The sequence below is a fragment of the Thunnus maccoyii genome, chromosome 5 (genome assembly GCF_910596095.1).
Source record: "Thunnus maccoyii chromosome 5, fThuMac1.1, whole genome shotgun sequence".
Lineage (NCBI taxonomy): Eukaryota > Metazoa > Chordata > Actinopteri > Scombriformes > Scombridae > Thunnus > Thunnus maccoyii.
Window position 1 is genome coordinate 1,557,147 of NC_056537.1, and position 27,551 is coordinate 1,584,697.

Sequence of the window (27,551 nt, forward strand, 5' to 3'; positions counted from 1 at the left end):
AGCTACATATTATTGATGTGAAGTTTTGTGAACTGTGGTTGTGTTGAAGGAAGCTGCTCTGTTAAGTCCAGTGTTGATATTCAAGCATCTGATCACAGAAACACGTTGATGGAAGACTGAGAATCTTAGTAGTGTTTAGTTTTGGACTCTTATTCCTCGACAGTGGACATCTCTGAGCATGTTGTAGCCTGATGTTAAGTGTCTCTGTAGCTGCTACTCATTTTGATAGAAAATACAATCTACATGGTGCAGCATTAAACCAATGATACACGTATGTTTAGATTCATCTGTCATGGTATTTAATAATAATATTCAGAGTGAAGTTGTATTTTCTTCACTGAGCGTCAGTCTGTCCAACCTTTACTCTGCAGATCTGTTCACATCAGCATGAAAACATATTTTTATTATTAATATTAGGATATTTTTTGCCCTTATTGTAGCTGTAATGAATACTGTCATTCAAAACATAAATGAGGTAGATATGAAATGATATGATCCATCTGGAGTGTTGTAGAAAATCATTTGAACTGTGAGATGAAGCGGACAGAAAGTGGAGTTTCAGCACTGGACTGTCAGACTGTAGATGCTGTTTTTCTGTTTTCTGTTTGTCCAGCAGCAGTTCTGTTTCCTCTCTGCTGACGTGGAGCTGGACTCAAACTGACTCAGGAGGGAACCAGTAGCATCTCATGGTGCTCAAAACACAGCGAGCAGTCCTAATCTGAGCAAATACTACCTGGGATTAATGATGTAGAAGTCTGTCTGTGTGTGAGACAATTCCAGCTCAGCCTGGAGGTCTTCATGGGTCCAATAAAACAGACCTGCCTGTGTTCATACATGAAGTTTAAACAAACAAACCTGTGAAGACCTGAAGCTCAGCCGTCTGTTTCATGTTGATTTTCCTCCTTATTTTGTATCAGTGTACAATCAAGAGTCTGAATGTTTGCTGTAAAACTCCCAAAAAACAAAGCAAATGTGCTCACAGAGGTGGACTGATGACTGAAGCAGATTTTCTTTATTTTAACTTTATACTCATTTCAAAGACATTCTCAGCTTGATTTTTAGGACATTTTACAGACAGAAATGGGGGAAAGTGTTAAGATGGTTTGGTTGGCATGCAGTCAATATACTGAGATTCATATGTAGTTCTTCATTTGAATAATAATAAAATCAATGAGTTTTCAGTGTGTAGTTTTGTGTCAGTGGATATATCAGCATATCAGGTTGTTTATTTAATTACACCCTCCTCTCTGTAAAATGTCCTGAAAATTACACCTTAAATATCTGCTAATTAACTGTTAAATAAAGCCTCAGCTAGATTTTTAATGAAGATAAAACATATTTATTCACATTTAGCCGGCTGTAATTATTAATGAAGTATGTTGTGCTTTAGTACTTTGATAGATTTATTGGAAGTTTGACTTAACATAGTAGATAGTTGATGAACTAGTGTAGCTGGTGAGCAGCTAATTACCAGCAGTGGAAGAAATACTCAGATCCTTTACTGCAGTAAAAGTCATGTGTTGTATTTGAAAAGCTTGTTATATTATCCATTGTGTCAAATCTTCATCTGAAAAGTAACTAAAGCTGTCAAATAAATGTAGTGGAGTAGAAAGTACAATATTTCCCTCTGAAATGTAGTGGAGTGGAAGTATAAAAGTCCATCATGTCATTCAGTAAAGAGTTATTGAAAATGATTCATGGCTGCAACTAAGAATTATTTTCAGTATTGATTAATCCCAAATGTCTGTTCTCAGCATCCAAAGTGATTCTTCAAACTCAGTTTTTACTGAAGAAAATGAATCCCAGTTTAAAGGCTCTACTGCTGACAGGGAATATTTTGATTTTCAACACTTTAATGTGACACTGAAAACTAGTTTGATCTGGTTAATGAGTCGACCTCCAGCTGTTCATCTGAGCTGGAACTGATCTGCTGTAGCTGTTTCATTATCAGCAATTAAAAACATGTTCACATCTTTTGTGATTATTGATGATGATTATTGATGATTGTTCTCAACATCACACACACACACACAGAGCTGCAGTCAGGACAAACCTGTTTCTCTGAGAAGAAAAAATAAACTTGTATCATCAGGACTTTCTCACACACAGCAGAGTCTCTGCCAAACACTAGTGAGTACAGCTGATAATATTTACTGTAGTTATGGGACAAATGAAGCTTTCTGAAGCAGTGAATCAATATGAAGCAGTTGTGTTGAAAATGCTTCAGTTTCAAAGCATTTGATGGTCAAATGGCGACATCTGCTGGACAACTTTGACATTGCTTTTATATGTAAGAATTCAGGGCAAGACGTCATGAAACAGACAAAATATAAGTAAACTCACCGCTGTCATCTGTCATATTTTATTCAATAAAGCTTATTTACCAAAAACTGTCTCAGTGTCTGATGGTCAAATATATGGAGATAATTAGTCATTTGTCAATAATGTTTATAGAAAGCTCTTACTACTTTTATTAACTCCGAGTTCCCGCCTCCTCTCACATCAACTCCGTGGGATCTGCGGACGAGCAGAGATACCAGAGCGGGTAGAGAGTTCCCCACTGCGGGCCGAACACTCCTGTCTTCAGTTACAGTCCTCCCCGTCTGCCTCTCTGGGAGGATACTCGCGGTTTTCTGGGCGACAGCTGACCAACTGCTGACCCAGACCCGGGTGAAGCTGCGTTGGCGGACACTGGCTGCTGCATGTAGTCCCACGGTAACTCCGGGGTCGCTGGCTGGTGGCTGTCTGTCGTGTCGAACCGCTCCGGACTCTGTCAATGGGTTCTTTCTCCGAACCGGGCCGTCTGCTCGTGTGTTCCGCGTCCTCCGATTCCTCAGCTTGTCGCTCATTTTGCAATTAGTGGGATGACTGGAGATGTGTCTCTCCCAGTATCATTACTGCCCAGTTCATCATGCAAAATAATCAATACTTAAAACACACATAAACACATTCAAAACACACCAAATGATCAAGAATAAAAAAGTTACACAGCAAAACAAGTAAAAGTGTCAAACAACAACATGCAAAGTGAAATAACATCATACAAATAAAAACATGCAAAAGGCATTTCTGACCCTGTCACATTAGACTCAGAGTTTGTTCAACCTGCTTTCTGGAATAAACCCCCAGAAAACTGTTTTTAGTACAATGAGGGAGTCACACACACACACACACACACACACACACACACACACACACACACACACACACACACACGGCAGTATAAAGGAAGAAGGGAGGAACTGTCAAAGTTGAAAGTATTCAGTCAGACTCCATTTTAAAGTCAACAGAGCAGAAGGAGGAAAACAGTCTGAGGCAGGGTGAGTGTTAATATCAGGGCTGCTAATAATGATTACTGTCATTATTGATCAATCTGCTGATTATTTTTCTGATGAATTGTTTAGTTGATTAAACTGTGTCAGAAAAATATGAAATCACAGTGTTGATGTCTTCAAACGTTGTTTTCTTTGTTCTTTTCCTGGTTTCTGCGTCCTCACAGTGATGTAACGAAGATGAAGGATTTGGAGGAAGAGGAGGACGGAGCAGAGTCTCTGATATCCAGCTGTCTGTCTATGAAGAGTGACTGGTCTAAACGTCGTCCTCCAGTCTTCAGTAATGAACCTGGACCCTCAGACACAAAGTAAGAGACTGTTTCTACTGTAAACTGACCTGAAGATGATTCAGTGAGACGGTTTCATTAAGGTTGTAGTGTAGATATGAAGAAAACACAGTAGAAAGAAATAATGAACTACCTTCCATTCAGCTGTAATCTAGAACAGATCTTCATGTACATGTTAACCAGAGACAGAGACAGGGCTGCTATTGCTATTTGATTTTCCAGTCTAACAATCTAAAGTAGTAGCAGGTAACCCAGGGTGATATTTACTAAGGATTTAGTAACAAGTCACATTGTGTCTCCTTATTTACTAAAGGAATGCACCGGGGTTTTGTGCAGGTAAAATGGAAGAAAATTGAGTGTTTGGTCTCCTGCAATACAGAATGTGTCTTAACGTGTTCCTGTTCAAAGACACAAAATATGGGAGGAAGTAATGGAAATGTACACAAACAGCCTGCTGCAGCTGATTTATCACTGCAGACTGACCACTGCATTAGAGGAAACTGAGTCTGACATTTAACGTTTGGGAAAAGTCAAATGTGTAAAACTGTTGTATCACACTGACACAGAGGGAGAGAGATTATAGCAGAAACAGTGAGAGAGAGAAACACAGATGAAAAGATGCATTATGAAGATATTTAGCAGAGCTCTCTGTTCAGCACCACAACACAAGACTAAAGAGCAGCAGTCTGTTATTTTTCACAAGTGGACTTTTCTGTTTTGCTCATTTGCCTCCTGCTTATTTTTCCTGACTTTTAATGTCTCATAGTAGCTTAAAGGAGCCCTGTGGAGTTTTCTTGTTAACAAACAAAAGTCATGTTTACATTGACTTACTGACCAAAACACATTATTGTGTGAATCCTTCATGCATCCGTGTCCAGGGGCCCATTGTCTCATAATCTGCCTATAGTTCAGGGTGAATGGTGCATTATTTTCATAAAATGAAAGGGTACCAACAGCTTCAGCTGTGCCTGTATATTTGAAATGTAATGATGCTGCAGCCTGATACACAGTCAGATTCCACTTTATCATCATTAAGGAAATGTAAGTCTGATAAAAGATGAATCAATGGACGACACTGAATAAAACTTTATTGTGATAACTTATTGACACCTTTCCTGCTCTGACTCAGGCTCTTTTTTTTTTTAAGATAAATGTGCACCGTCTGCACTATAGACTGTAAAAAATATGGAAGTAGTCACTGTGACGTCACCCATTGGTTTGCGAACGGCCGTTTTGAAGCCTCGAGTGTAGCAATTTGACCGTCGCCATCTTGGATTTGGCCGTTGCCATGTTTGATTTTTGGAGCCAGAAGTGACCGTATTTGGATGAGAGGGTTGCGCTGACCATAGCGCTAGCTGCTAGCTCTGTTAGCACAGTGCATTTACAATCTATGGTTAACAGTGATAACGCTGATGCCAATTTTCACTCGTGAAAAACAGGCCTAAAACAGTTAAAACAAAATGTACGGCGACCACAATGTTACAATTAACTTCAGTGAACTGAAAACATGTTGTGAAATAGCAGCAGCTATGCCCATACACAATGGTTACATTACGTAAGCAACGTTGTCACCATGGTAGCGACTTGTTAATCACAATGTAGCCATGCCCTAAAGCATACGCTGCTTTATTGTCTATTTTACTCTAAATGGGGCCATGATTTACAAAATGAACATCATGCTGTATTGAAGGAGACTTGAAACTAGCAATTGAGACCATAAACTCATCAGGAAACAGTTTACTGAGGTAATAAATCAAGAGAGAAGTAGGGTCATTTTCTTGTAGACTTCCATACAATCAGACTTCTTTTTGCAGCCAGTGGAGTCGCCCCCTGATGGCCATTAGATAGAATGCAGGTTTTTGGCACTTCCGCATTGGCTTCATTTATCAGCCCCGGAGGTTGCCACTTGCTCTGCACACAGCGTACGTGTTGCCATGGTGACTCATAGTATCGGAGCTCCATTGATGATGGCTGTTTTCATTCATCACGCACGAGTTTAACTCAGAGTGAACAAACTCAGAGTTGATTGAACAAACTCTGATCAGCTGTTCTGGAACCAAAAACTCCGAGTTTCATCTCAGAGTTCAGGGTTGGTGTGGGGTTAGGGTTAGCTAGGCTCAGCTTTAAACAGCAGACACAATTTAAGGGTAATGTAAGAAAAAACCGACAGCGCCACCTAGGGGTTAATTCAGAGCCCTGGACCTCTACAAGGATCACAGGTTACTAAAAATCAGGGGAGTAGAGTTAAAAACCAGGCAGGAGTCTAAAAGAAGAAATTGAATCAGCTTTAATACAATTTTAAAATGAATACAAGGGATGGCACCACTGAAGATAAAACAGTAGGCCACTAATTAAATAATATAATAGTAAGAGTCGACCACTAAAAGGAATAAAACACCAAAATGTAATAAAATGAATCTAAACAAATGCTGCTTAACGGCAATGTCAAAACCCATTAAAAAGTCTAAATTCAGTCCAGCGACTCCTCCCGTGTCCACTTTTCTGCCTCTGATGCTCCTATCCCGTTCCCGCCTCCTCTCACATCAACTCCGTGGGATCTGCGGAGGAGCAGAGATACCAGAGCAGGTAGAGAGTTCCCCACTGCGGGCCGAACACTCCTGTCTTCAGTTACAGTCCTCCCCGTCTGCCTCTCTGGGAGGATACTCGCAGTTTTCTGGGCGACAGCTGACCAACTGCTGACCCAGACCCGGGTGAAGCTGCGTTGGCGGACACTGGCTGCTGCATGTAGTCCCACGGTAACGCCGGGGTCGCTGGCTGGTGGCTGTCTGTCGTGTCGAACCGCTCCGGACTCTGTCTCTGGGTTCTTTCTCCGAACCGGGCCGTCTGCTCGTGTGTTCCGCGTCCTCCGGTTCCTCAGCTTGTCGCTCATTCTGCAATTAGTGGGATGACTGGAGATGTGTCTCTCCCAGTATCATTACTGCCCAGTTCATCATGCAAAATAATCAATACTTAAAACACACATAAACACATTCAAAACACACCAAATGATCAAGAATAAAAAAGTTACACAGCAAAACAAGTAAAAGTGTCAACCAACAACATGCAAAGTGAAATAACATCATACAAATAAAAACATGCAAAAGTCATTTACTGACCCTGTTACATTAGACTCAGAGTTTGTTCAACCTGCTTTCTGGAATAAACCCCCAGAAAACTGTTTTTAGTACAATGAGGGAGTCACACACACACACACACACACACACACACACACACACACACACACACACACACACACACACACAGCTTCCAGTATAAAGGAAGAAGGGAGGAACCGTCAAAGTTGAAAGTATGCAGTCAGACTCCATTTTAAAGTCAACAGAGCAGAAGAAGGAAAACAGTCTGAGGCAGGGTGAGTGTTAATATCAGGGCTGCTAATAATGATTACTGTCATTATTGATCAATCTGCTGATTATTTTTCTGATTAATTGTTTAGTTGATTAAACTGTGTCAGAAAAATATGAAATCACAGTGTTGACGTCTTCAAACATTGTTTTCTTTGTTCTTTTCCTGGTTTCTGCGTCCTCACAGTGATGTAACGTAACACACTGCTGCAGTTAAAATAGAGAGAAGTCACAGTTAAGAACCACACAGATGTTTATCTGAAGTCTGTTGGATTTAAAGCAGAGTCAAAGTTTATCTTTGTGATGGCTGGAAAACACACATGGTTGTAGTTAAAGTCATGTAAACTAATAAGAAGCTACTAAGTTGAGAGGAAGGACTGGGTTAATTATACTGTGTATGTGTGTGTGTCTCCAGTGTTACTGGTTTACCTCTCAGACTCCAGAAGATGAAGGATTTGGAGGAAGAGGAGGACGGAGCAGAGTCTCTGATATCCAGCTGTCTGTCTATGAAGAGTGACTGGTCTAAAGGTCCTCCTCCAGTCTTCAGTAATGAACCTGGACCCTCAGACACAAAGTAAGAGACTGTTTCTACTGTAAACTGACCTGAAGATGATTCAGTGAGACGGTTTCATTAAGGTTGTAGTGTAGATATGAAGGAAACACAGTAGAAAGAAATAATGAACTACCTTCCATTCAGCTGTAATCTAGAACAGATCTTCATGAACATGTTAACCAGAGACAGAGACAGGGCTGCTATTGCTATTTGATTTTCCAGTCTAACAATCTAAAGTAGTAGCAGGTAACCCAGGGTGATATTTACTAAGGATTTAGTAACAAGTCACATTGTGTCTCCTTATTTACTAAAGGACTGCACCGGGGTTTTGTGCAGGTAAAATGGAAGAAAATTGAGTGTTTGGTCTCCTGCAATACAGAATGTGTCTTAACGTGTTACTGTTCAAAGACACAAAATATGGGAAGAAGTAATGGAAATGTATACAAACAGCCTGCTGCAGCTGATTTATCACTGCAGACTGACCACTGCATTAGAGGAAACTGAGTCTGACATTTAACGTTTGGGAAAAGTCAAATGTGTAAAACTGTTGTATCACACTGACACAGAGGGAGAGAGATTATAGCAGAAACAGTGAGAGAGAGAAACACAGATGAAAAGATGCATTATGAAGATATTTAGCAGAGCTCTCTGTTCAGCACCACAACACAAGACAAAAGAGCAGCAGTCTGTTATTTTTCTGTTTTGCTCAGTTGCCTCCTGCTTATTTTTCCTGACTTTTAAAGTCTCATAGTAGCTTCAAGGAGCCCTGTGGAGTTTTCTTGTTAACAGACAAAAGTCATGTTTACATTGACTTACTGACCAAAACACATTATTGTGTGAATCCTTGTGGTCTAACAAATGTGGTAAACCCTAACCCTAACCCTCATGAAACATTTGCAAAGCTAATTTTTGAACCTTTATAGACTCTCTGCCTTTGCTGGTTCATTGTTGTGTCTGTCTAATTACTTCTGAACCCTTGTAATTGTCATATATATTATTTTATTTAAATTGAATGTGCTGAAGCTCAGAGCCTGAAGATCAAAAAACTGTGTAAATGTCCAAATACTGACAGTCTGGACTGTTCATGGAGGGAAAGAGCTGCATCAACTTGTGAGCTGTCGGTTGGCCACCACTAATGTCATGTGTCATAAAGAATGTGTTCATGTCCACAGAGAGAGGAAGAGGAGGGGTGTTTCTGTGGAGGAGCGGCTGTCCTGCTGTTCTTTGTGTCAGGACGTCCTGAAGGATCCAGTCTCTACCAGCTGTGGACACTGGTTCTGCAGACAGTGCATCACCTCATACTGGGACCAGTCTGCTCCATCAGGAAACTCCTCCTGTCCCCAGTGTGGAGAAAGATCCAGAACAAGACCTGGACTGCAGACTGACAGTCAGACCAGCACTGTACAAAGTAAGACTGAAGATCTGTCTGCTGATGTCATCATCTCTGAAAACAGGACAAGAATCTACCTCCTCTATCCTACTGAAAATTAACAGAGTCAGACATATTTCTTTTTAATTATACATTTTATTCTTCTCTTTCAGCAGAAAGTGGTCTGCAGGAGGTTTTAGATGAACATAAGATCAGTCTGAGGAGGAGATGTGAATGCGTGACTGAAGGAAGTGATGAAGCAGGAAGTGAAACCCTCCTCAACAGGATCTACACTGAGCTCTACATCACAGAGGGACAGAGTGAAGACGTTAATACCCAACATGAGGTGAGGCAGCTTGAAGCAGCTTCCAAGATGGAGACCCTCCATGACACTCCAATCAGGTGTCACGACATCTTTAAAGTCTTACCTGACCAACAGAAAGACATCAGAGTCGTTCTGACCAACGGCGTCGCTGGCGTTGGAAAAACCTTCTCAGTGCAGAAGTTCACTCTGGACTGGGCAGAGGGCTCGGAAAACCAAGATGTCAGTCTGGTGATTCTGCTTTCGTTCAGAGAGCTGAACTTCATCAAAGATGAGCAGTACAGTCTGCTCATGCTGATCCATGATTTCCATCCAACATTACAGAAGGTCACAGCAGAGAAGCTCGCTGTCTGGAAAGTTTTGTTCATCTTTGACGGCCTGGATGAAAGCAGGCTTTCACTGGATTTCAACAACATGAAGGTCGTGTCTGATGTCACACAGAAGTCATCGGTCAACGTGCTGTTGACAAACCTCTTCAAGGGGAAGCTGCTTCCCTCAGCTCTGGTCTGGATAACTTCCCGACCTGCAGCAGCCAATCAGATCCCTCCCACATGTGTTGACAGGGTAACAGAAGTCCGAGGCTTCACTGACGCCCAGAAGGAGGAGTACTTCAGGAGGAGATTCAGTGATGAAGAGCTGTCCAGCAGAATCATCTCACACATCAAGACATCCAGGAGCCTCCACATCATGTGTCTCATCCCAGTCTTCTGCTGGATCACTGCTGCAGTTCTGGAGCACATGTTGACTACAGACCAGAGAGGAGAGCTGCCCAAGACCCTGACTGACATGTACTCACACTTCCTGCTGGTTCAGACAAAGAGGAAGAAGCACAAGTATGATGAAGGACATGATACGAGTCCACAGGAACTGACGGAGGCTGACAGGGAACTTCTTCTGAAGCTGGGGAGGCTGGCGTTTGAACATCTGGAGAAAGGAAACATCATGTTCTACCAAGAAGACCTGAAGAAGTGTGGTCTTGATGTCACAGAGGCCTCAGTGTTATCAGGAGTTTGTACAGAGATCTTCAAAAGAGATAGTGTGATCTTCCAGAAAACAGTCTACTGCTTTGTTCATCTGAGCGTTCAGGAGTTTCTGGCTGCAGTCTACATGTACCACTGTTACACCAGCAGGAACACAAAGGTACTGAATGGCTTCCTGGGAAAATACCACAGTTACTCATCTCTGGATGACTTCCTGAAGAGAGCCATGGAGAAATCTCTCAGAAGTAAAAATGGTCACCTGGATCTGTTTGTGCGCTTCCTTCATGGCCTCTCTCTGAAGTCCAACCAGAGTCTCTTAGGAGGCCTGCTGGGTCAGACAGAGAACAGTCCAGAAATCATCCAGAAAGCCATCAACAACCTGAAGAAGAAGAAGACCAATATCTCTCCTGACAGAAGCATCAACATCTTTCACTGTCTGATGGAGATGAACGACCACTCAGTACATCAGGAGATCCAAGAGTTCCTGAAGTCAGAGAACAGATCAGAGAAGAAACTCTCTGTGATCCACTGCTCAGCTCTGGCCTACATGCTGCAGATGTCAGAGGAGGTTCTGGATGAGTTGGACCTGAAGAAGTACAACACATCAAGGGAGGGAAAACTGAGACTCATCCCAGCTGTGAGGAACTGCAGAAAGGCTCGGTAAGTCCAGATGTGATTATCAACATTATAAAGCTGCCATCAGTATTACAGTAAAGATTCACACATGCACACTCATGACGCCACGGTGAAGAAATTTTCCCACTGATTAACAAACTTGTGACAACACCGGTGTTACCGGTTACACCGGACATTTTACAAAATAAGATAATCGTCATTGATGCTCATCCGTAGAGCGCTTACTTTGATCTTTAATATTAGATGTTTAGTTTAGATCTTTTATTTAAGAGTTAGTGATGGCGGGCTTCAGGCTGCTGCCAGCGGGTCATTCTCCGTGTACAGCCGACCGCTGCTTAGAACCAGAACCGGAGCAACACACCTGCAATCCGGATAGAGTTGCTGCTGAAAACAAGCACTGAGACCAGGGAGACATGAGAGCAGCTGCTCATTAACAGCTAGCGTTACGTTTGTTTACAGCAGCAGGACAGAGAACAGACGTCTCACTCTGCTACTTTTTGCTGCGACTCCGCTGCTGCAGACGTTCCAGGAGCAGACAGTCAGTTTATAATTGTTGCGGCAGTCGTCCAACTAAGTATTGACAACACACTTGATACTTTACAAGTTGGAGTGTTTTTATTTGATGAACATTGGCGCTGATACATGAAAATGAAATAAATGGGTTTGCTTCTATAGAAAAAAGTAAGTGGTTTGCAATGTGGACCCAAACGCAGACACAGACCTGAGTGAAGGTGAATGAAAGAAGGCTTTATTGCCAGGGAAGAGGGGAATGGAGGTGGATGGAGTGGGGATGAAGTGGGTTGAGGCAGCGGATTGGAGGGCTGAGAGGAGTGAGGAAGAACGGTAAGGGCTGGCAGAAGGGAGCAGGTGCTAGTGGGCTGGAGAGCAGGCAGGCAGGTGAGTGGTGGTCCAGGAGCACTGAAGAGTAGATACAACAATCTGGCGATGAGGAAATGAAGAGTTGGGGTAGATATACTGCAAACTGATGAACTGTTAAGAGGCAGGTGAGCAGACTGGGAGAGTTGATGAGCTGATTGCAGACAGGAGTGTAGAGCTGGGAGCGAGGAGAGCCACGCCACGATCAATTATGCTTAGGGCCTCACAATGGTTAGCAGCGGCCCTGATCCCAGTTGAATAGATTTTGTATCCAGCACCTATCCCACTGAGGGTTTGTGCATGTGAACATGACGACTCTGACTTATAGTGCTTCACTTCAAATGTTCTTCACATGTTACAAATGCTATGAGAGCAAGAAAAACTTATTATTGTTGGTGTGTTTATACCTCACATTAGTAAACACAGTTATTCTGTTTATTTATAATGATTTTACAGTTTATTGTTCACCTTCAAGTTTTCTTTGGGTTTAATACAAATCCAGCAAAATATCTTCAGGTTTCAAGTTTTAGTTGAAAATGTTTAAAGAGTCATTATTTCATCACAACAGACAACAGTATTTTCCAGTGGACAGTACCTGCTGTACCTTTCTATAATGTGTCTGTTTATTTTATATACAGACACATACATGTAATATCTGTGATCTGCTGCAGCTACCAGCTTGTATGAAGCCTGAGAGGCGAAACCCAGGGCATAAAAAGTCTACAAAGCTCTTCCTGCTGATAACACTTAATTGCTGTGAGTGCACGGTGATAATTGAAGAGACTCAGTTTGAAGCTGCTCAGGTTTTATGAGCAAGACAATTTCATTTTAACTTTGTGGAGACACTCTGATATTATGGGTGCTTCTCATGACCTTATTTCATGTCTCCTCTCTCCTCTGGTGACCCGGAAATTGACATCCTGTGCCATGGATGATATAGTCAGGGAGGGAAGGTGAGTCTGCTGTCTGTCAGCAGAAAACACATTTTAATTAAATATCAGTTTCTATGAGGCTGAAAATCCCTGTGCGTCAGGTATGTTGTGAAGAGCAGAGCAGGTGGACCCAAACACAGGAGACTGCAGGTAACAGGAACTTAAAGAATAAATCTTTATCCTGGTCTGTGTGCAGGCAGAACAAAACTGAACAGAACACAGAACAAAGGATCCAACAAGACTGAACTGAAAACCAGGACTTAAATAAAACTGAACTGAAGAGGGGATGAGGTGCAGGTGGAGCATGAGAACAGGAAAGAAGCTGATTGGCTGGTGAAGACACAGGGAGCAGGGCAGGACTAACGAGGCTGATGCAGGGCAGGTGTGGAGGGAAAGTGAGGAGGGAAAAGCAGGCTGGGGAAGAGTACATGAACACAGGAAGGAAACACAGAGCAAACAGAAAAATAAAAACCCAAAAAACACAATGAGACAGATGATGTACCTATAAAATAAAATGCAGTAGTGTCTCAGATTACATTTTCCTCATAACAATTCCTTAAACTAAACACATGCTCCTATATAACAGCAGTGAGAAAGGTGAAACTGTCTCCTGATAGATTGTGTGTAGGGAGATGAGCGGGAAGCTCAGGTGAGGGGAATGAGGTGATTGCAGTGATAGCAGGGCAGATGTGAGTGGCATAGTGCATCTAATGTTGAACACAAACTATATACAGTCATCACTACTGTGGTGAAATAAGATGCTCATAAAAACTGGCAACTCATCGTATGAATGAGTAAAATTACATGAGCAAAAGGACTGGATAACAGAAGTGTAACACATAAATGATGATGGATAAATACAACCTAAGAGAGTGATGTCTAGATGAAGAGTAACTAAGCCAACACTAAACAAGCCGCTCAATAACCAGCACTGTACATGACTAGATAGTCACATAGAGCCAGACTCACTCAGAGCTGAGAGGAAGATACATAGAGTCAGACTGTGACAAGGTAAAAAGTAAACATTGATGTCAGATATATTTACATATTTCCTCTTTCCTTAAAACATATAAACTACAAGTTTAAATTACTCCTACAAATTACGAGACATTCTCATCATATCATGAATTATTAAATAATGAATTTACAAACAGAATATCAATGAATGCAGATGCAAATAAGAAATATATTTTAGAAAAAGTTGCTGCCAGTAGAAATGTGTATTCAGTGTCTGAGCAGTTACAAACTGTTTGATGGATCTGTTCACAATATAACATGCAGATGTTTGTCAAACAGTTTATTTCAGGAGAAACATGCAGAGATATTTCACGTTGTCTTTTGTCATGTTGGAGGACATCACTACGTCACTGTGCTGGCAGTGGTAACTGTACGACATTATTCATTTTTTAGACAGTACATCACATTTAAACTCCAGCACATGAAAAAACACTGAAGAGCTGTTAACACCTGTAGACTGACAGCTGACGTCACTTCAGATGGCGCCTGAAAGGAAAGGACGTCCAAAAACATGTTTCCTTGATTCTTCTTCCCTCACATCTTTTCCTGCATCTCTCCCTTGTATCTTAGGTGGGAGGGACTAAGACACAAGGATATGACTCAAGTGAGCAAAGCGAGGAGACATTTAAGACAAATAAGAAGCAATCACTGTGGACTTTATAGAAGCATAAATGCAACTCCATTTTCTTTGCCTTTGTCTGCAAGATGAAACCAAAACAGAGAATCCCATTAAAAAGTCTGCAGTACAGCAGCAGAGAGAGTGGGGAGACTTACTGAATAACTCAACTTTGATTTGAAGGGTAAATCACAACATGACACGTTTACATTACTTTCATTTTCAGACGCTTTTGTCCAAAGTGACTTACATTTTTTTACATACACGTACAATTTTGGATTGTGTGTTGCTCAAAGACACTTGGACATGTGGACAGAAGGAGCTCAAGTTTCAAACCACCAACCTTGTGATTAATGGCCGACCAGCTCTGCCAACAGAGATCACTGAGCTATTCATCACATCTTAGTTTGTTTAGTGACCAAAATGCCTAGAATCTATATTTATTATTAAAGTGTGTATTGTATGTATGCTATCTGCATTACAGACTTGCTGATTGTGGACTCTCAGAGACTCACTGTGAAGTTGTGGCTTCAGCTCTGAAGTCCAACCCCTCCCACCTCAGAGAGCTGGACCTGGGCCGGAACAGTCTGTCTGACTCAGCAGTGAAGCATCTGTCTGCTGGACTGGAGAGTCCAAACTGTAGACTGGAGACTCTGAGGTCAGTTCACTGACTGTGTTTTCCTCTTGTTCATCTTATATTTACCCGATTTCAATCCATAACGGTTTTAGACTTAAAAGTTTTAAGTTAAATTTTAAAATTAGTTTGATTCATAACACATTCACTAATTACAAGTTTTCAAAGTTTGCCAGTCCAAATGCCTGAACTACGGTGGCCCTGAAGTGCAAATCACAACGACAAATAGGAAAACACAACGACAAATAACAAAACACAACAGCAAAAGCAGAAAAACACAACATTAACTTCTAAAGGAAAAGGTAGGTACCGTCTATCGACAAAGCTTGTTGCTGATTGGATGTTCTCCCATTGACAAGGATCATCGCTGATTGGACGGTTCCGTTAGGGTCCATGTAGTCTCGGCCCAGAGCTGTGTTCAATTTGATTCATAACAAGATAAACAATCAATGCATCACTTTGTTTTTCTGTTTTTCGTGTGAATTAAAAACAAAACAAAACATTTCCTGTTTTAGTCTGCAAATTGGCAATTGGAATACAAAAGAAACCCAATCCAGAAAACAACTTGTTTTTTGCTATAGAATATATATATATATACACACACACACACACACACACACACACACACACACACACACATATATATGTATATATATACACACACACACACACACATATATATATACATACACATACATACATACATGCATACATACATACATATAGATAGATCGATACAGGGAGTAATTCGAGAAAAAATCAGAAGGAGATCTTTTCAATACATTTTTATTCATTCATTCAAATAAATCACAATCACAGTGGGCCTATCTACACTATTAATGCATATTGTGCTATTTCTCTCAGCTGCAACGGTAACACTTATAAAATAATTAGGAATTTATAGATAGATAGATAGAAGGTGTGATTTGGAGGGAGAATCCCTGTTTGCTTTTTTATCCCCCTCATATGGGGTTATGCTGCTGCACCTATAGACCATATCTTAAATAAAAATAAAATGTTTTTTTAAAAATCCAATTAAAGCACTGCAACATGAGAACACTCTATAGTGCAAACAACCATAGAATCAGAAATGGACTTTCACTGTCAGCACTCACACTCTCATGGCAGTCGAGATGACTGCGTCTAGGCTGTGTGTTGACGCAGTAAATGGACCAGAGGTTGCCTCTGCGCAAGAGCGCAGTGCCATTACACACAGCTGTTCACTTTCTTAACCTTCATTAATTCACCGGAAAATGACACCAGGCTGCTACAAAATAAGCACACACACCTCTACACACAGCAGACTGGTTGGTTATACCTCGATATTCTGCTTTTTATGAAGGAGCGTCCGTTTACCTGGGCTCATCAGCCTCTTTTCCAACTTTCTTTTTACCAAAAGTAGTGTCTCATTTTACTCTTGAAACACATTGAAGTGCAAACACTGTTGTGTAACATTAATTACTAAACTATGCAATAGTTTAGTAATTAATTTTACATTAGTGTACGAGGTGAGATACATTAAAATTATTGCTGAAATAGTGATCGGTTTGATATAATCATATCAATGGCTTCACCAAATTAATTAATTTTTTTTTTTTACTAGGCAACCTCACTGATGAAAATAACTTCTCCATCTGTCTTCTCTTCAGATTTTTGATGATGTGTGTTCATGTTGTAACACTTCGAACCATCCAGACCTTTCCTAAATAAAAGCCTTCTTTTTGTTTAGCTGTCGTTATCACGTTTACTATGATTGCGCAACTGTTTCACATCTATGTGACTGGCTGAGAGAGCGTTAATCATCACACCCACTGATCTATATTCACCGTCATCCATCCCTTTTGAATGTTGCACTGCTGCACGTACATAGCAGGTGCACATGGAGATGTCCACACAGTCTGTGAGCTTCAGACCCACTACGCTGTTCTTGTCATTGCACTTATTCAGTTAAATTAGGGCCCAAATATATTTAGCACGTCTGTCCGAGTGGCGGTACTGTGATTTATTCGAATGAATGAATAAAAACTTTTTGGAAAGAATTTTTTTCTCAAATTAGTCCCTGTATTTGTCTATCTATCTATCTGTCTATCTATCTATATATATATATATATATACTTTTTTATGCTATAGCAAAAACAAGTTGTTTTCTGGATTGGGTTTCTTTTCTATTCCAATTGCCGATTTGCAGACTAAAACAGGAAAAGCATGTGGATTTTCGTTTGTTTTTTTCTTAAATTCACACGAAAAACAAAGTAATACATTGATTGTTTATCTTGTTATGAATCAATCCTTCCTGTTAAAAAGATGGACAGTGCGTCCGTCCAATAAGCGATGATCCTCGTCAATGGAAGATCGTCCAATCAGCAATCATCAAGCTTTGACGATAGTAGGTACCTACCTTTTCTGTTAGAAGTTAATGTTGTTGTATTGTCTGCTTTTGCTGTTGTTTTGTTTTATTATTTGTTGTTGTGTTTTGTTATTTGTTGTTTTGTTTTGTTATTTGTTGTTTTGTTTTGTTATTTGTTGTCATGTTTTGTTATTTGTTGTTGTGTTTTGTCATTTGTTGTTGTGTTTTGTTATTTGTTGTATTTTGTTATTTGTTGTTTTGTTATTTGTTGTCGTATTTTGTGATTTCTTGTCGTGTTTTGTTATTTGTTGTTGTGTTTTTTGATTTGCTGTTGTGTTTTCCTATTTGTCGATGTGATCTGCACTTCAGGGCCACCGTACTGAACAGCTGGTTTCACTTTGAACTTAGTCACTAATTAAAAAAAGACAAACATCTTTAAGAAAACTGTTGACACACTCACTTTAAACTCATATAGGCCAACAGACACAAAGAGAGCAAATCATATTTCCAAATGCAGTTTGTATCTGTAGTCGTGTCTGAGCTGCCACCAACAACAAGTGACGCTTCAACATGTGCATGATGCTTCCTGTCAGGAAATGATGTCACTTTGTGTAGCTGCACCAGCAGTAAACAGGAGCATAAATATGGCCCTGCAGGTATATTTGTAAAGGATGGTTCTAGGTTACATCTAGGATTAGGAGAACATGTTTCTCACTGTACTCAGTGCACATCTGATCAATTTATTGATCAGTGTTGACATGAATATGTGTCTGAATGTTGTGGTGACATTTGGATGATGTCTGTAGAAGGCTGACATGATGATGATCCATAATAACACAATGACAACGTCACTCTGCTCATTTTAGTGAAAAGCTCATTGATGAGGACATAATACTGTTGAACTACACATTTAAAACCTGAACACACCTGATGGATTATGATGGATTTTTATCTACGTCATGTATTCTTTATTCAGATTGAGTCGCTGCGGTTTGTCAGAGATCAGCTGTGCTTCTCTGGTCTCAGCTCTGAAGTCCAACCCCTCCCATCTGAAAGAGCTGGATCTGGGAGGAAACGAAAACAAGCAGGTTTCAGGATTGAATCTGCTGTGTGATTTTCTGGAGAGTCCACACTGTAGACTGGAGACTCTGAGGTCAGTTCACTGACTGTCTGTTACTATTGTTGATCTTAATGTTTAACAACTGAACCTAATTCATGTACAATTTACATCTATGAAGTTATTTTTTTCTCATATTTTCATTTTTTACTGTACAAAGTTGAGTCTGTAGTTATAAAAGATGACTGATTCTTAAAGAAACTGTAGAAAATGTCCACTGTTAGTTGTTAAAGTCAATTAATGTTCATAATTTATGATAAAGAGTCACATCTGTATACAGAGGATCCTCTCAACTAACATCTGTTTTAAATGGTTTAAAAAGTTTATTTTATGAAGGAGAAATATTTCTTTATTATATTATTTAATGTGTTTTAATGAATAATGTCTGATCAATGATATTGATCCTTCAGAACACACACACACACACACACACACACACACACACACACACACACACACACACACAGGGACACAGAGATCAATGCAGGTGACCTCAGAGTCTTCAGTCCACACTGTTTATATTTGACAGTTTTTAACCTGCATCCTGTTGGGTTCAGGTGTTTGGAGTTTCCGTCTTCTAAACTTTAGGGCTGGACAAAAAATAAATAAAATAGTTCTGATTAATTGAAATTCTTATTTGAATGATCAATAATCGATTCTTGAAATCCAGAGAAAACTTTGCATTTGCACCTTTACTCAGTGAACATGTGTACAAGTGTACTGTGTTGTGTGTATACAGTGGTTACTTATTGTAAATGGTTCAGTTAGAACTGCGTGACGTTTAAAATGTCTACTTCGTGGAAACCGAGTTATTACAATGTGCACAAAAATCTTATTTCAAGTTTAAAAGTAAGGTAGATGCTAGCTGCTATATTAGCTGCCCTGAGTCATGACAGTCCCATAGAAGGATGGCAGAAGGAAGATTGAGGTGAACGATCTTGAAAGAGGCAGCGGGAAGAAACCAGGAAAAAAACAGAAGAAAGAAGAAGAAATTTGAAGTTACAATGATGATAGAGAGAAAGAAAGAGAAATCCACTTGGCTGCAATAAAACTGACTGGGAACAAGGACAGATTTGGAGTTCTGTTGAACAAACATGAAGTCGTGAGTTGGATTAAGGACAAACTCGGCGATGTCAACTTAGTTGATGTTAAAAGAAATGGATTGATCATTGTTGGATGTGTTTCACAGACACAGCTGAAGAAGTTGTTGGAAATATGAGTTAGATGGTTAGCAGGTGTCATGTTTCCCACTTCATAGAAGAGTTCCAGTAAGTTGTTGACAGTCATTGAATGATCAGGATGAGTGACGGAGAAAGGTTTGAAACAAGACCAGGGGCCAGATGCATAAACGATACGTACACACAAAAACCACACACAGTTTTAGTCATGAATCTACACAGAGTTTTATGCATCTGGCCCCTGGTGTGTTGCATTTTGAATGAGAAATCCTGCCTGACAAAGTATTCTTAGATCATATCAGTTACCCAGTAAGGCTGTTTGTTCCCAAACCCATTCAGTGCAGACGTTGTTTGAAATGTGGACACAGCTGGCTTGTGTGTAGACATGATTTGGGGATATGTGGTTAATGTGAAGATGAGACGTGCAGCAGCAGAAACTGAAAAAGAACCCCAGTGTAATCAGTGTGGGGGGAGACATGAGGCAAGCAGACTGTCCAAAGAGAAAGAAAGAGATGGAAGTCATGAGGATCAGGTCCAAGAGAAGGCTGAGCCATGAGGAAGCAGCTAGGAATGAAAAGATTCAAGAAGTGAAGGAGAACTAATCAGGTATGAAGCATGATGAATATTGTTTTTGTGAGGACAAGATGAAGTTCTGAGCACTTCTGTCCATGCTGATTAACTGTGCCGCTGAGGCAGAAATGAAATCTGAGAGGATAGAGATTATTACTGGAGAGGAAGTGCAGAGGCTGCTGAGAGGCTTTCAGACTCTCTCAGAGCCTCGATTGAGAAGTTCACTAACCAAGACCACTCCTTCTAGAATATGGATTTAATGGTTTATTGGGAGTGTGATGGAAGGCAGGGTGAAAAGGAGGAAGGATAGTTAGAGGGATGGTTGGAGAGGGAAGGATGGATGGGGGAAGGGAGAGGGTCGGGGGGTGTGAGGATGCGGGGGGTGAGGGTCGAGGTCGTGGGATGCGGGATGAGGGGGTAGGGGTCGAAGGGATGAGGGTCGAGGGATGGGGAGAAAGAAGAGCAGGCGGGAAAGAGGGGAAGGAGGGAGTGGATAGGAGAGTGATAGATGAAAGGAGGAGATGCGTCGACGTCGGGGAGGTAAGTGGGAACAGGGGTTGAGACTCAGGGTGGGGGTGCTGTCTCGATGATCTGGCATCTGTACGAGGCCCCCCTGTTCCTGTGTTTGAGCAGAGAAGAGAGGAAAGTTAGCGGAGGGGTCGGGTGGGAGGGACTTGCAAGCTGAGACAGAGGGAGAGGAGCGGATATGGTGTGTCTAAATACCCTGTGGTGCGGAAATGGGTTGCGTACAAGGCGTGGTCTTTGGTTCCCGAACTTTGTTTATAAGTCTATAAACTTCATTTCACTAACCAAGACCACTCCTTCTAGAATATGGATTTAATGGTTTATTGGGAGTGTGATGGAAGGCAGGGTGAAAAGGAGGAAGGATAGTTAGAGGGATGGTTGGAGAGGGAAGGATGGATGGGGGAAGGGAGAGGGTCGGGGGGTGTGAGGATGCGGGGGTGAGGGTCGAGGTCGTGGGATGCGGGATGAGGGGGTAGGGGTCGAAGGGATGAGGGTCGAGGGATGGGGAGAAAGAAGAGCAGGCGGGAAAGAGGGGAAGGAGGGAGTGGATAGGAGAGTGATAGATGAAAGGAGGAGATGCGTCGACGTCGGGGAGGTAAGTGGGAACAGGGGTTGAGACTCAGGGTGGGGGTGCTGTCTCGATGATCTGGCATCTGTACGAGGCCCCCAAAGAGACTTCAACCAGAGAGGCGAGAATGGGATTTCTTAACGTTATCCGGGTCGTGATGGATGTAGGTATGAGAGTGGGACGAGGCTGGGCATGGTGCTCCGGGAATCCGGGAATTGATTCCGCTGAGGTAGGTCTGTATGGTGGAAGACTTGATCTTGAGTTGAGTGTGAGAGAATGTAATGAAGCAGGAGAGGGTAAGAATGTCCGGTGAAGGGAATGGGAGTCCGTGGGAGACGTGAAAGGTTTTAAAGGAATTCCAGCCGGTGAAGTATGGAGATAGTGTTCGAGGGGTGACGCTGTTGATGATGTTGTCCCGTGAAGTGGTGACCAGTTGTTCCAGTTGCGGGTTCAGTTGTAGATTGTGGCTGAAAACGGTGGGACTGGAGTTGGAAGAGGGTTGGAGGCTGGAGCTAGTTGTCTGAATTTCTGAAACATGAAACGAGAGAGTGAATCGGCGATTGCGTTTTTGTGGCCTGGAATGTGGAGTGCACAGATGATGAACTGGTGCTGGGCTGAAACCAATGTGAGCTTGCGCACGAACTGCATGATGTCCAGATTGTGTGACCGGCCTTTGTTGAGGATGTCGACGACGGCGCTGTTGTCAGAGTGGATGGCGATGGTCTTTTTGGACCATTCATGCCCCCAAAGAATGGCAGCGATGACAATCGGGTACATTTCTGAAATGGTGGAGGAAGGGGCCAGGGAAGAGAAGTCGGGTGGCCATTCGGCAGAGAACCATCTGCCACCGTAGTAACCACCGAAGCCGACTGAAGGGGCGGCGTCGGTGTATAGCTGGATGTCATTGGCGTCTGTAACGTGGACGTCGTAAAAGAAGGAGATGCCGTTCCAGGAAGAGAGGAACTGGTGCCACATTTTTAGTTCCATCTTACACGCGCTGTCTAGCGTGACGTGGTCGTGGATGGATGGGACGGCGGTGGCTATGGAGAGAAGGTGTGACAAGAAAGATCGGCCCTGAGGGATGATGCGGGTGGCGTAGTTGAAATGGCCCAGCAGAGAGAGTAATTGACGTTTGGTGCATGTGTTGGCCATGAGAAAGTTTTGAATGAGTAGAGAAATGCGGTGGAGTTTCTCAGTAGGCAGAGATGCTTGGAGTGTAATGGAGTTGAGGGTGATGCCGAGGAATTCCAAGGATGTGCTTGGGCCTTCTGTTTTCTCTGGAGGCAGGGGAACGCCGAGATCAGTGAATGCGGAAATCATTGTGGTGAGACCGTATGACGGGGGCGAAGACGGTGGCGTGACCGTGAGGAAGTCGTCAAGTAGGTGGATGACGTATGGGAGTTTATAATTGTTGGAAAGAATCCAGCAGAGGGCTTCGGACAATGAGTCGAAAATTTTTTGGGCTGCTCTTGCAGCCGAAGGTTAGACGCACGGCAAAATAGTATGCGCCCTTCCAGGAGACCCCGAAGAGGTGCCAGTAGTCGGGGTGGATGGGGAGGACTTTGAAAGCGCTTGTGATGTCCGCCTTGGACAACCATGCTCCCTGGCCCGCGAGTCGGATGAGGGAAATGGCGTGGTCTATAGTGGCGTATTGCATGGAAAAGTCCAGGCTGGGAATCAGGCTGTTAATGCTTGGAACAGTGGAACCGTGGGGGGACGAGAGGTCGATGATGAGCCTCTTTTTCCCAGAGTACTTCCTGGTTGCCACTCCGATTGGGCTGACTCTGAAAGACGGGAAGGGGGGCTGGAGAAAGGGCCAATCATGAAGGCGTCATCAACTTCTTTTTGCAGTAGTCTGTCAACTGTGGTGGGTTCAGACAGGGCTTATTGCAAGTTGTTGCATATGTGAGTGGACTCAGGCGTGGCCTGCAGACCCGGATGGAAACCGTAAGTGAAGCCCTGAATGAGGAAGTTGACGAACTGGGTGTCTGGATGGTTTTGTAGGGCGGTGGCTAGGGCGTTGATGTTAACGGGGGTATTGAGATGCTTACACAGCTGTTGCTTTGTCGGGTTGTGTGGGCATGTGGCTCTGGCGTGGGCTCCCCCGCAGAATGAACAAGTGTGGAGGAATTTGCAGCTGAAGGAGCTGCAACTGAGGTCGTTGAAGTTATTGCAGATCATCCGTCCTCCCTGGTAGAGGACAGGTCTCCCTCTCCTGTCCGTGCCTTTGGGGAGGGGGCCGAGGATGGACGGGTGATCTAAGGCAGGTTTGGGGGTGATGGATGGTGGGGGAGCCACCGATGGCAAGTAGTGTGGCATGGCTGGGCTTCGCTTGTCTGTTACCGAGGCGCGGGGCAGGGGGGCGGAGAGGGTGCATGCTGCGGCGGGATGGGAAGGGGCGCCGCACATTTCGCAGTGCAGAGAAGCGCGAGCTGCGAAAACTTGGCAGTATAGCTCGTGGTCCAATGTTCCCCAGTACGTGCCCTGGTTGAACTGTTGGAGGCGACCGGCGGCTTGGGAGGCGAAGAGGATATGATAGGTATAGAAACCGTTGCCGCCGAAACGCAAGGCCAGGTCAAGAATTAATGACAAGTAATCATCGAGCTCGGACCTGCGGTCGGGGAAGGCTGAACAAATTATGTCTCTATACAATGAGAACGCAAAAGCGAACTCGGCGACTGTGAGGTCCTTGGAGCGAGCAGGAAGTGGCTGTTTAAGTTCCGAGGGGCCGAATGAGGTGAGCAGTTCCCTGGGGATGTGAGGATTAATTGATGTAGGGTGAATGAGTTGAGTGAGATCAATGTAATTACCGGTTAGGATCTGCTGCCTGAGGGTGGGAGACACGGGGGAGGGCCGGGCGGATGCTAGGGGGCGCACTGGTGGCTGGGCGGTGGCCAGGGTGTAGCTGCTGGATGGAGATGTGGGAGCCAGGAAAAGGCCGAGGCTGGCCGTGTGTAAGGCTGTAGGATAAGGAGGTGCAGGTGCTGTAGTACGGGTAATGCTAGAGTGCGGGTCGTGGGGAGCCGGGGGGTAGGGGAGGAGACAGGGAGGGTGGAAAGAAGAAAGAGGAGGAACAGGTTGGGTGTAACTCGTGGAGCTGCTGGGGCCCGCTGTTGTTTGTGCTGTCTGAGCGGCTGCCGTGGTTGGTGCGGGTGGAGGAGCAGCTGAGATGGCCGGGAGGGAAGGAGCAGCAGAGATAGGAGCCGGAGAGGAGGAAGGGATGCTGGGTTGATGGAATGTATATGCATGGGATGTAAGTGCGGCTGAAGAGAAAGTAGGAGGAGGAAATGGCTGTGGAGCAGAGAGAGCCTGCATAGGGTTAGAAGCGGACTGTACTGGGGAGACTGAGGTTGCTGAGGAGGAAGGTGTGCGAGTGGCGGAGCGACGTGCCGTGACGTCACGGACGTCGTCGCACGCGCGACGTCGGGAACCCGGAAGATCGTGGGAAGATGGACGGGAGAGAGTGCTGTCCTTCAGGGAGTTTGTGTATAATTGAAACAGTCTTGCCTTGTTGTCGGTGCGGTGGAAGGGAATGTTATTTTGGCTGAGGAAATGCTTTAAGCGAGCGACGGTCCACTCGGACATGTTTGGGGCCGAGGAGCGGTCCGTACATCGGAGGCGAGGAGAGCGCTGCGCGCGGTGGCTGCTCCTCTTGGGCGGGCTCCGGGATCTCGAGCGAGGCTGGAGTGAGCGTCGGGAATAAGTAGCTTCCTTCGGACGCCGAGTACGGGACCTTCCCCTGGAGCCGCTGGGGATCGAGGGCTCGACGATACCGTCGTCGACGGAGGATGAGGGCCGAGAGGCCGGGATGAGGGAAACCGAGGAGCGCAGGCGAGGCTGCCGGAAAGATCGGACGCCGGGGGACTCCGGGACTTCGAACGAGTCCTCGTCCGAAGCGTTGAGGAGCAGTTCGAGGTCCATGATGTGAGTAAGAAGTTTTAAGTTTATGCTGGTGTGTCACAGGGTGCTTGCAAGCTGAGACAGAGGGAGAGGAGCGGATATGGTGTGTCTAAATACCCTGTGGTGCGGAAATGGGTTGCGTACAAGGCGTGGTCTTTGGTTCCCGAACTTTGTTTATAAGTCTATAAACTTCATTTATATTAGAGAATGGGATGAGGGTGGGAATATATATATTAGTTTTATTTTATATATAATCATTTAGATTAAATAGGAGAACTGAGTCTTATTTTCAATCCAGTAGAAGGCAGTAATGTAACTGACAGTCAATGTGTTGCATTATGGGATAGCATTTATGTTTGTGAAATGTGCATAATGATGAAGCCCTTGCAAGTGATGCAGCTCTTTTATTATTCTTGCTCAACTGTTTTGCACATGTAGGCCTAAAAAAATATAGCTATGTCATGTTTTAGACTTTTTGCATTTTTACTTGTGTTTGGCTGCACAACAGTTTGTATAGATGGAGTCACTGGTGGAGCTGCAGAGTTTAAGAGGTGAAGTCACTACGTCTTTATTGAAGTAGCAGCATGTTGTCATTAATATTAATGAGAGCTCTTTTTCACTGTTTGTATTTGACAGTTTTTAACCTGCATCCTGTTGGGTTCAGCTGTTTTGGAGTTTCCATTTTATAAACTTCTACATTCTATCAATCAATCAGTCAATCAAACTTTATTTATATAGCACCTTTCAAACAAATAAAATACAATTCAAAGTGCTGCACAAACGACTGACAAAATGTAGGATGTTAAAAATGGATTTAGAGACTAATGAACACCAAAGCAATTAAAAAAGCAAAACAGTTTCAATAAATAAGACAACAATAAAAAATGGGTAGTTAAGATAATAAAATATAAATAATAAAAGATAATACAAGCAATAAAGATAACAAAGTTGTCAAATACTACACTGAAAGGAAGGATGTGTGATGATATCGTTCAAAGGAAGAGCTGGCGAAGTTCTTGTTTTGTAGACGTTTATTAGACGATGGCCATCGGGTCCATTCCATGTACAAAGATGGTCTGGCTAATGTACCACTGTCGATGCACAGCTTATATAGGGTTACACATCTGTATCTTATCATATGAATAACATGTTTTCCAGGGGTACTACCTCAGTTGGGAGCCGTCCATCAAGTGATTGACAGCTATCTCACAACATATTATGTGTCAAAACATGCCCACATCTGGAACAGTTCCAAACTTAACCATGGATCCATTGTTTGTATCTAAAAGGCCCCCCAGAAGGGCTATGCCATATTACCCAAGGTGTCATGCAGACTAGGGAATGTTTCTGTCACACGTCCAACATCCAAAATCAGTAAAATACATAGGGTCATATAAAATCATACTAACACTACACATTATAAATAGATTAGTAAAATAGTAAAATGTTAATGAAAATTAAATATAATAAAATAATTCATAATGATCAACAGTAAAATGTTTATAAAACAAAATAGAATAAAATAAATAATGATAATAAATATAAATAATAAAACCATAATATGATAAAACACTACATAAAAGCCAGACTAAACAGATGGTTTTTAGTTTATGTTTAAAAATATGTATATTTTCAACTCCTCTCAGATCCTCTGAAGGCTGTTCCAGCAGCTTCTAAACCTTCTTCACATCTGAACAGATTATGAAACATTGAATGATTTAAAAAAGGAACTTTGTTTTCTAAAGTGACATCATTTATTCTTTATTCAGATTGTGGGACTGCAGTTTGTCAAAGATCAGCTGTGATTCTCTGGCCTCAGCTCTGAAGTCCAACCCCTCATCCCATCTGAGAGAGCTGCATCTGAGAGAGCTGGATCCGTGGGAATACTTCACTCTGTCGAGTTCAGATGTGAAGCAGCTGTCTGATCTTCAGGAGAGTCCAGACTGTAGACTGGAGACTCTGAGGTCAGTAGAGAGTTGGAGTCAGTCCGTGCTGGTTTCAGCAGTATTGTATTAAACACAGTTAGTATCAAAGCAAAGATCCAGTATTTCCTGGTGAACCTTCAACCTTCTCAGTGGCTGCTTTCCTCAGTGAAGCTGTGAGAGGAGAATGGTGACAGGCTTCAGGATTGGACAGAAAGACAGAGAGAGAGAGAACAGTCAGCCAATCAGATCAGCCAGAAGCTTGTTGTGATCATGTGTTTGAGTTGATGTTAAGACGACTGTTGTTGTTGTGTTGATGTCTGCAGGAAATAAAGCTGGATTACAGCTGACAGTCTTACAAGATGTATAGAGACAGTGGTCCTCATCATCAAACTGTCCTACCATCAAATCTGATCTGAAAGTGTTTGTCCTCTCATTTCAACACTAAAGAATTGATCAGTTCATCTTTGTCAGAGCTCTAAGATCAGTCTGACTGCAGCCTGCAAAT

General features: G+C 42.8%; 2 protein-coding genes across 5 annotated transcripts in view; one reads left to right on the plus strand and one right to left on the minus strand.

Moving 5' to 3' along the window:
* LOC121896765 (NACHT, LRR and PYD domains-containing protein 12-like) overlaps positions 1-27,551 on the plus strand; it is a 120,648-nt gene that overhangs the window by 61,801 nt on the left and 31,296 nt on the right. The window contains exons 1-6 of one of the 3 annotated variants that reach the window (XM_042410765.1): positions 3,526-3,640; positions 8,707-8,942; positions 9,080-10,865; positions 14,767-14,940; positions 18,240-18,416; positions 26,891-27,085. In XM_042410765.1, coding sequence (XP_042266699.1) covers positions 3,573-3,640; positions 8,707-8,942; positions 9,080-10,865; positions 14,767-14,940; positions 18,240-18,416; positions 26,891-27,085 — 2,636 coding nt within the window. In that variant the 5' untranslated portion in view covers positions 3,526-3,572. Of the gene's footprint in view, positions 1-3,525; positions 3,641-8,706; positions 8,943-9,079; positions 10,866-14,766; positions 14,941-18,239; positions 18,417-26,890; positions 27,086-27,551 lie in introns of those variants that run through there. The other 2 variants (XM_042410758.1, XM_042410764.1) reach the window with 2 other exon arrangements.
* Positions 20,542-24,583, minus strand: LOC121896803 (RNA-binding protein 12-like). 2 transcript variants are annotated; one of them, XM_042410829.1, is made up of 2 exons: positions 23,273-24,583; positions 20,542-20,747 (listed from the first exon to the last, which is right to left on the minus strand). In XM_042410829.1, coding segments are annotated over exons 1-2 (1,266 nt in total). In that variant the 5' UTR covers positions 24,537-24,583; the 3' UTR covers positions 20,542-20,745. The 2 variants fall into 2 exon arrangements, with proteins under 2 accessions (XP_042266763.1, XP_042266764.1); XM_042410830.1 differs by lacking the exon at positions 20,542-20,747 and adding an exon at positions 22,516-23,005.

What these genes read in the sequence shown, in the direction of transcription:
- LOC121896803 (XM_042410829.1), bottom strand. Translation starts at nt 24,536, where the DNA reads ATGCAGGCTCTCTCTGCTCCACAGCCATTTCCTCCTCCTACTTTCTCT.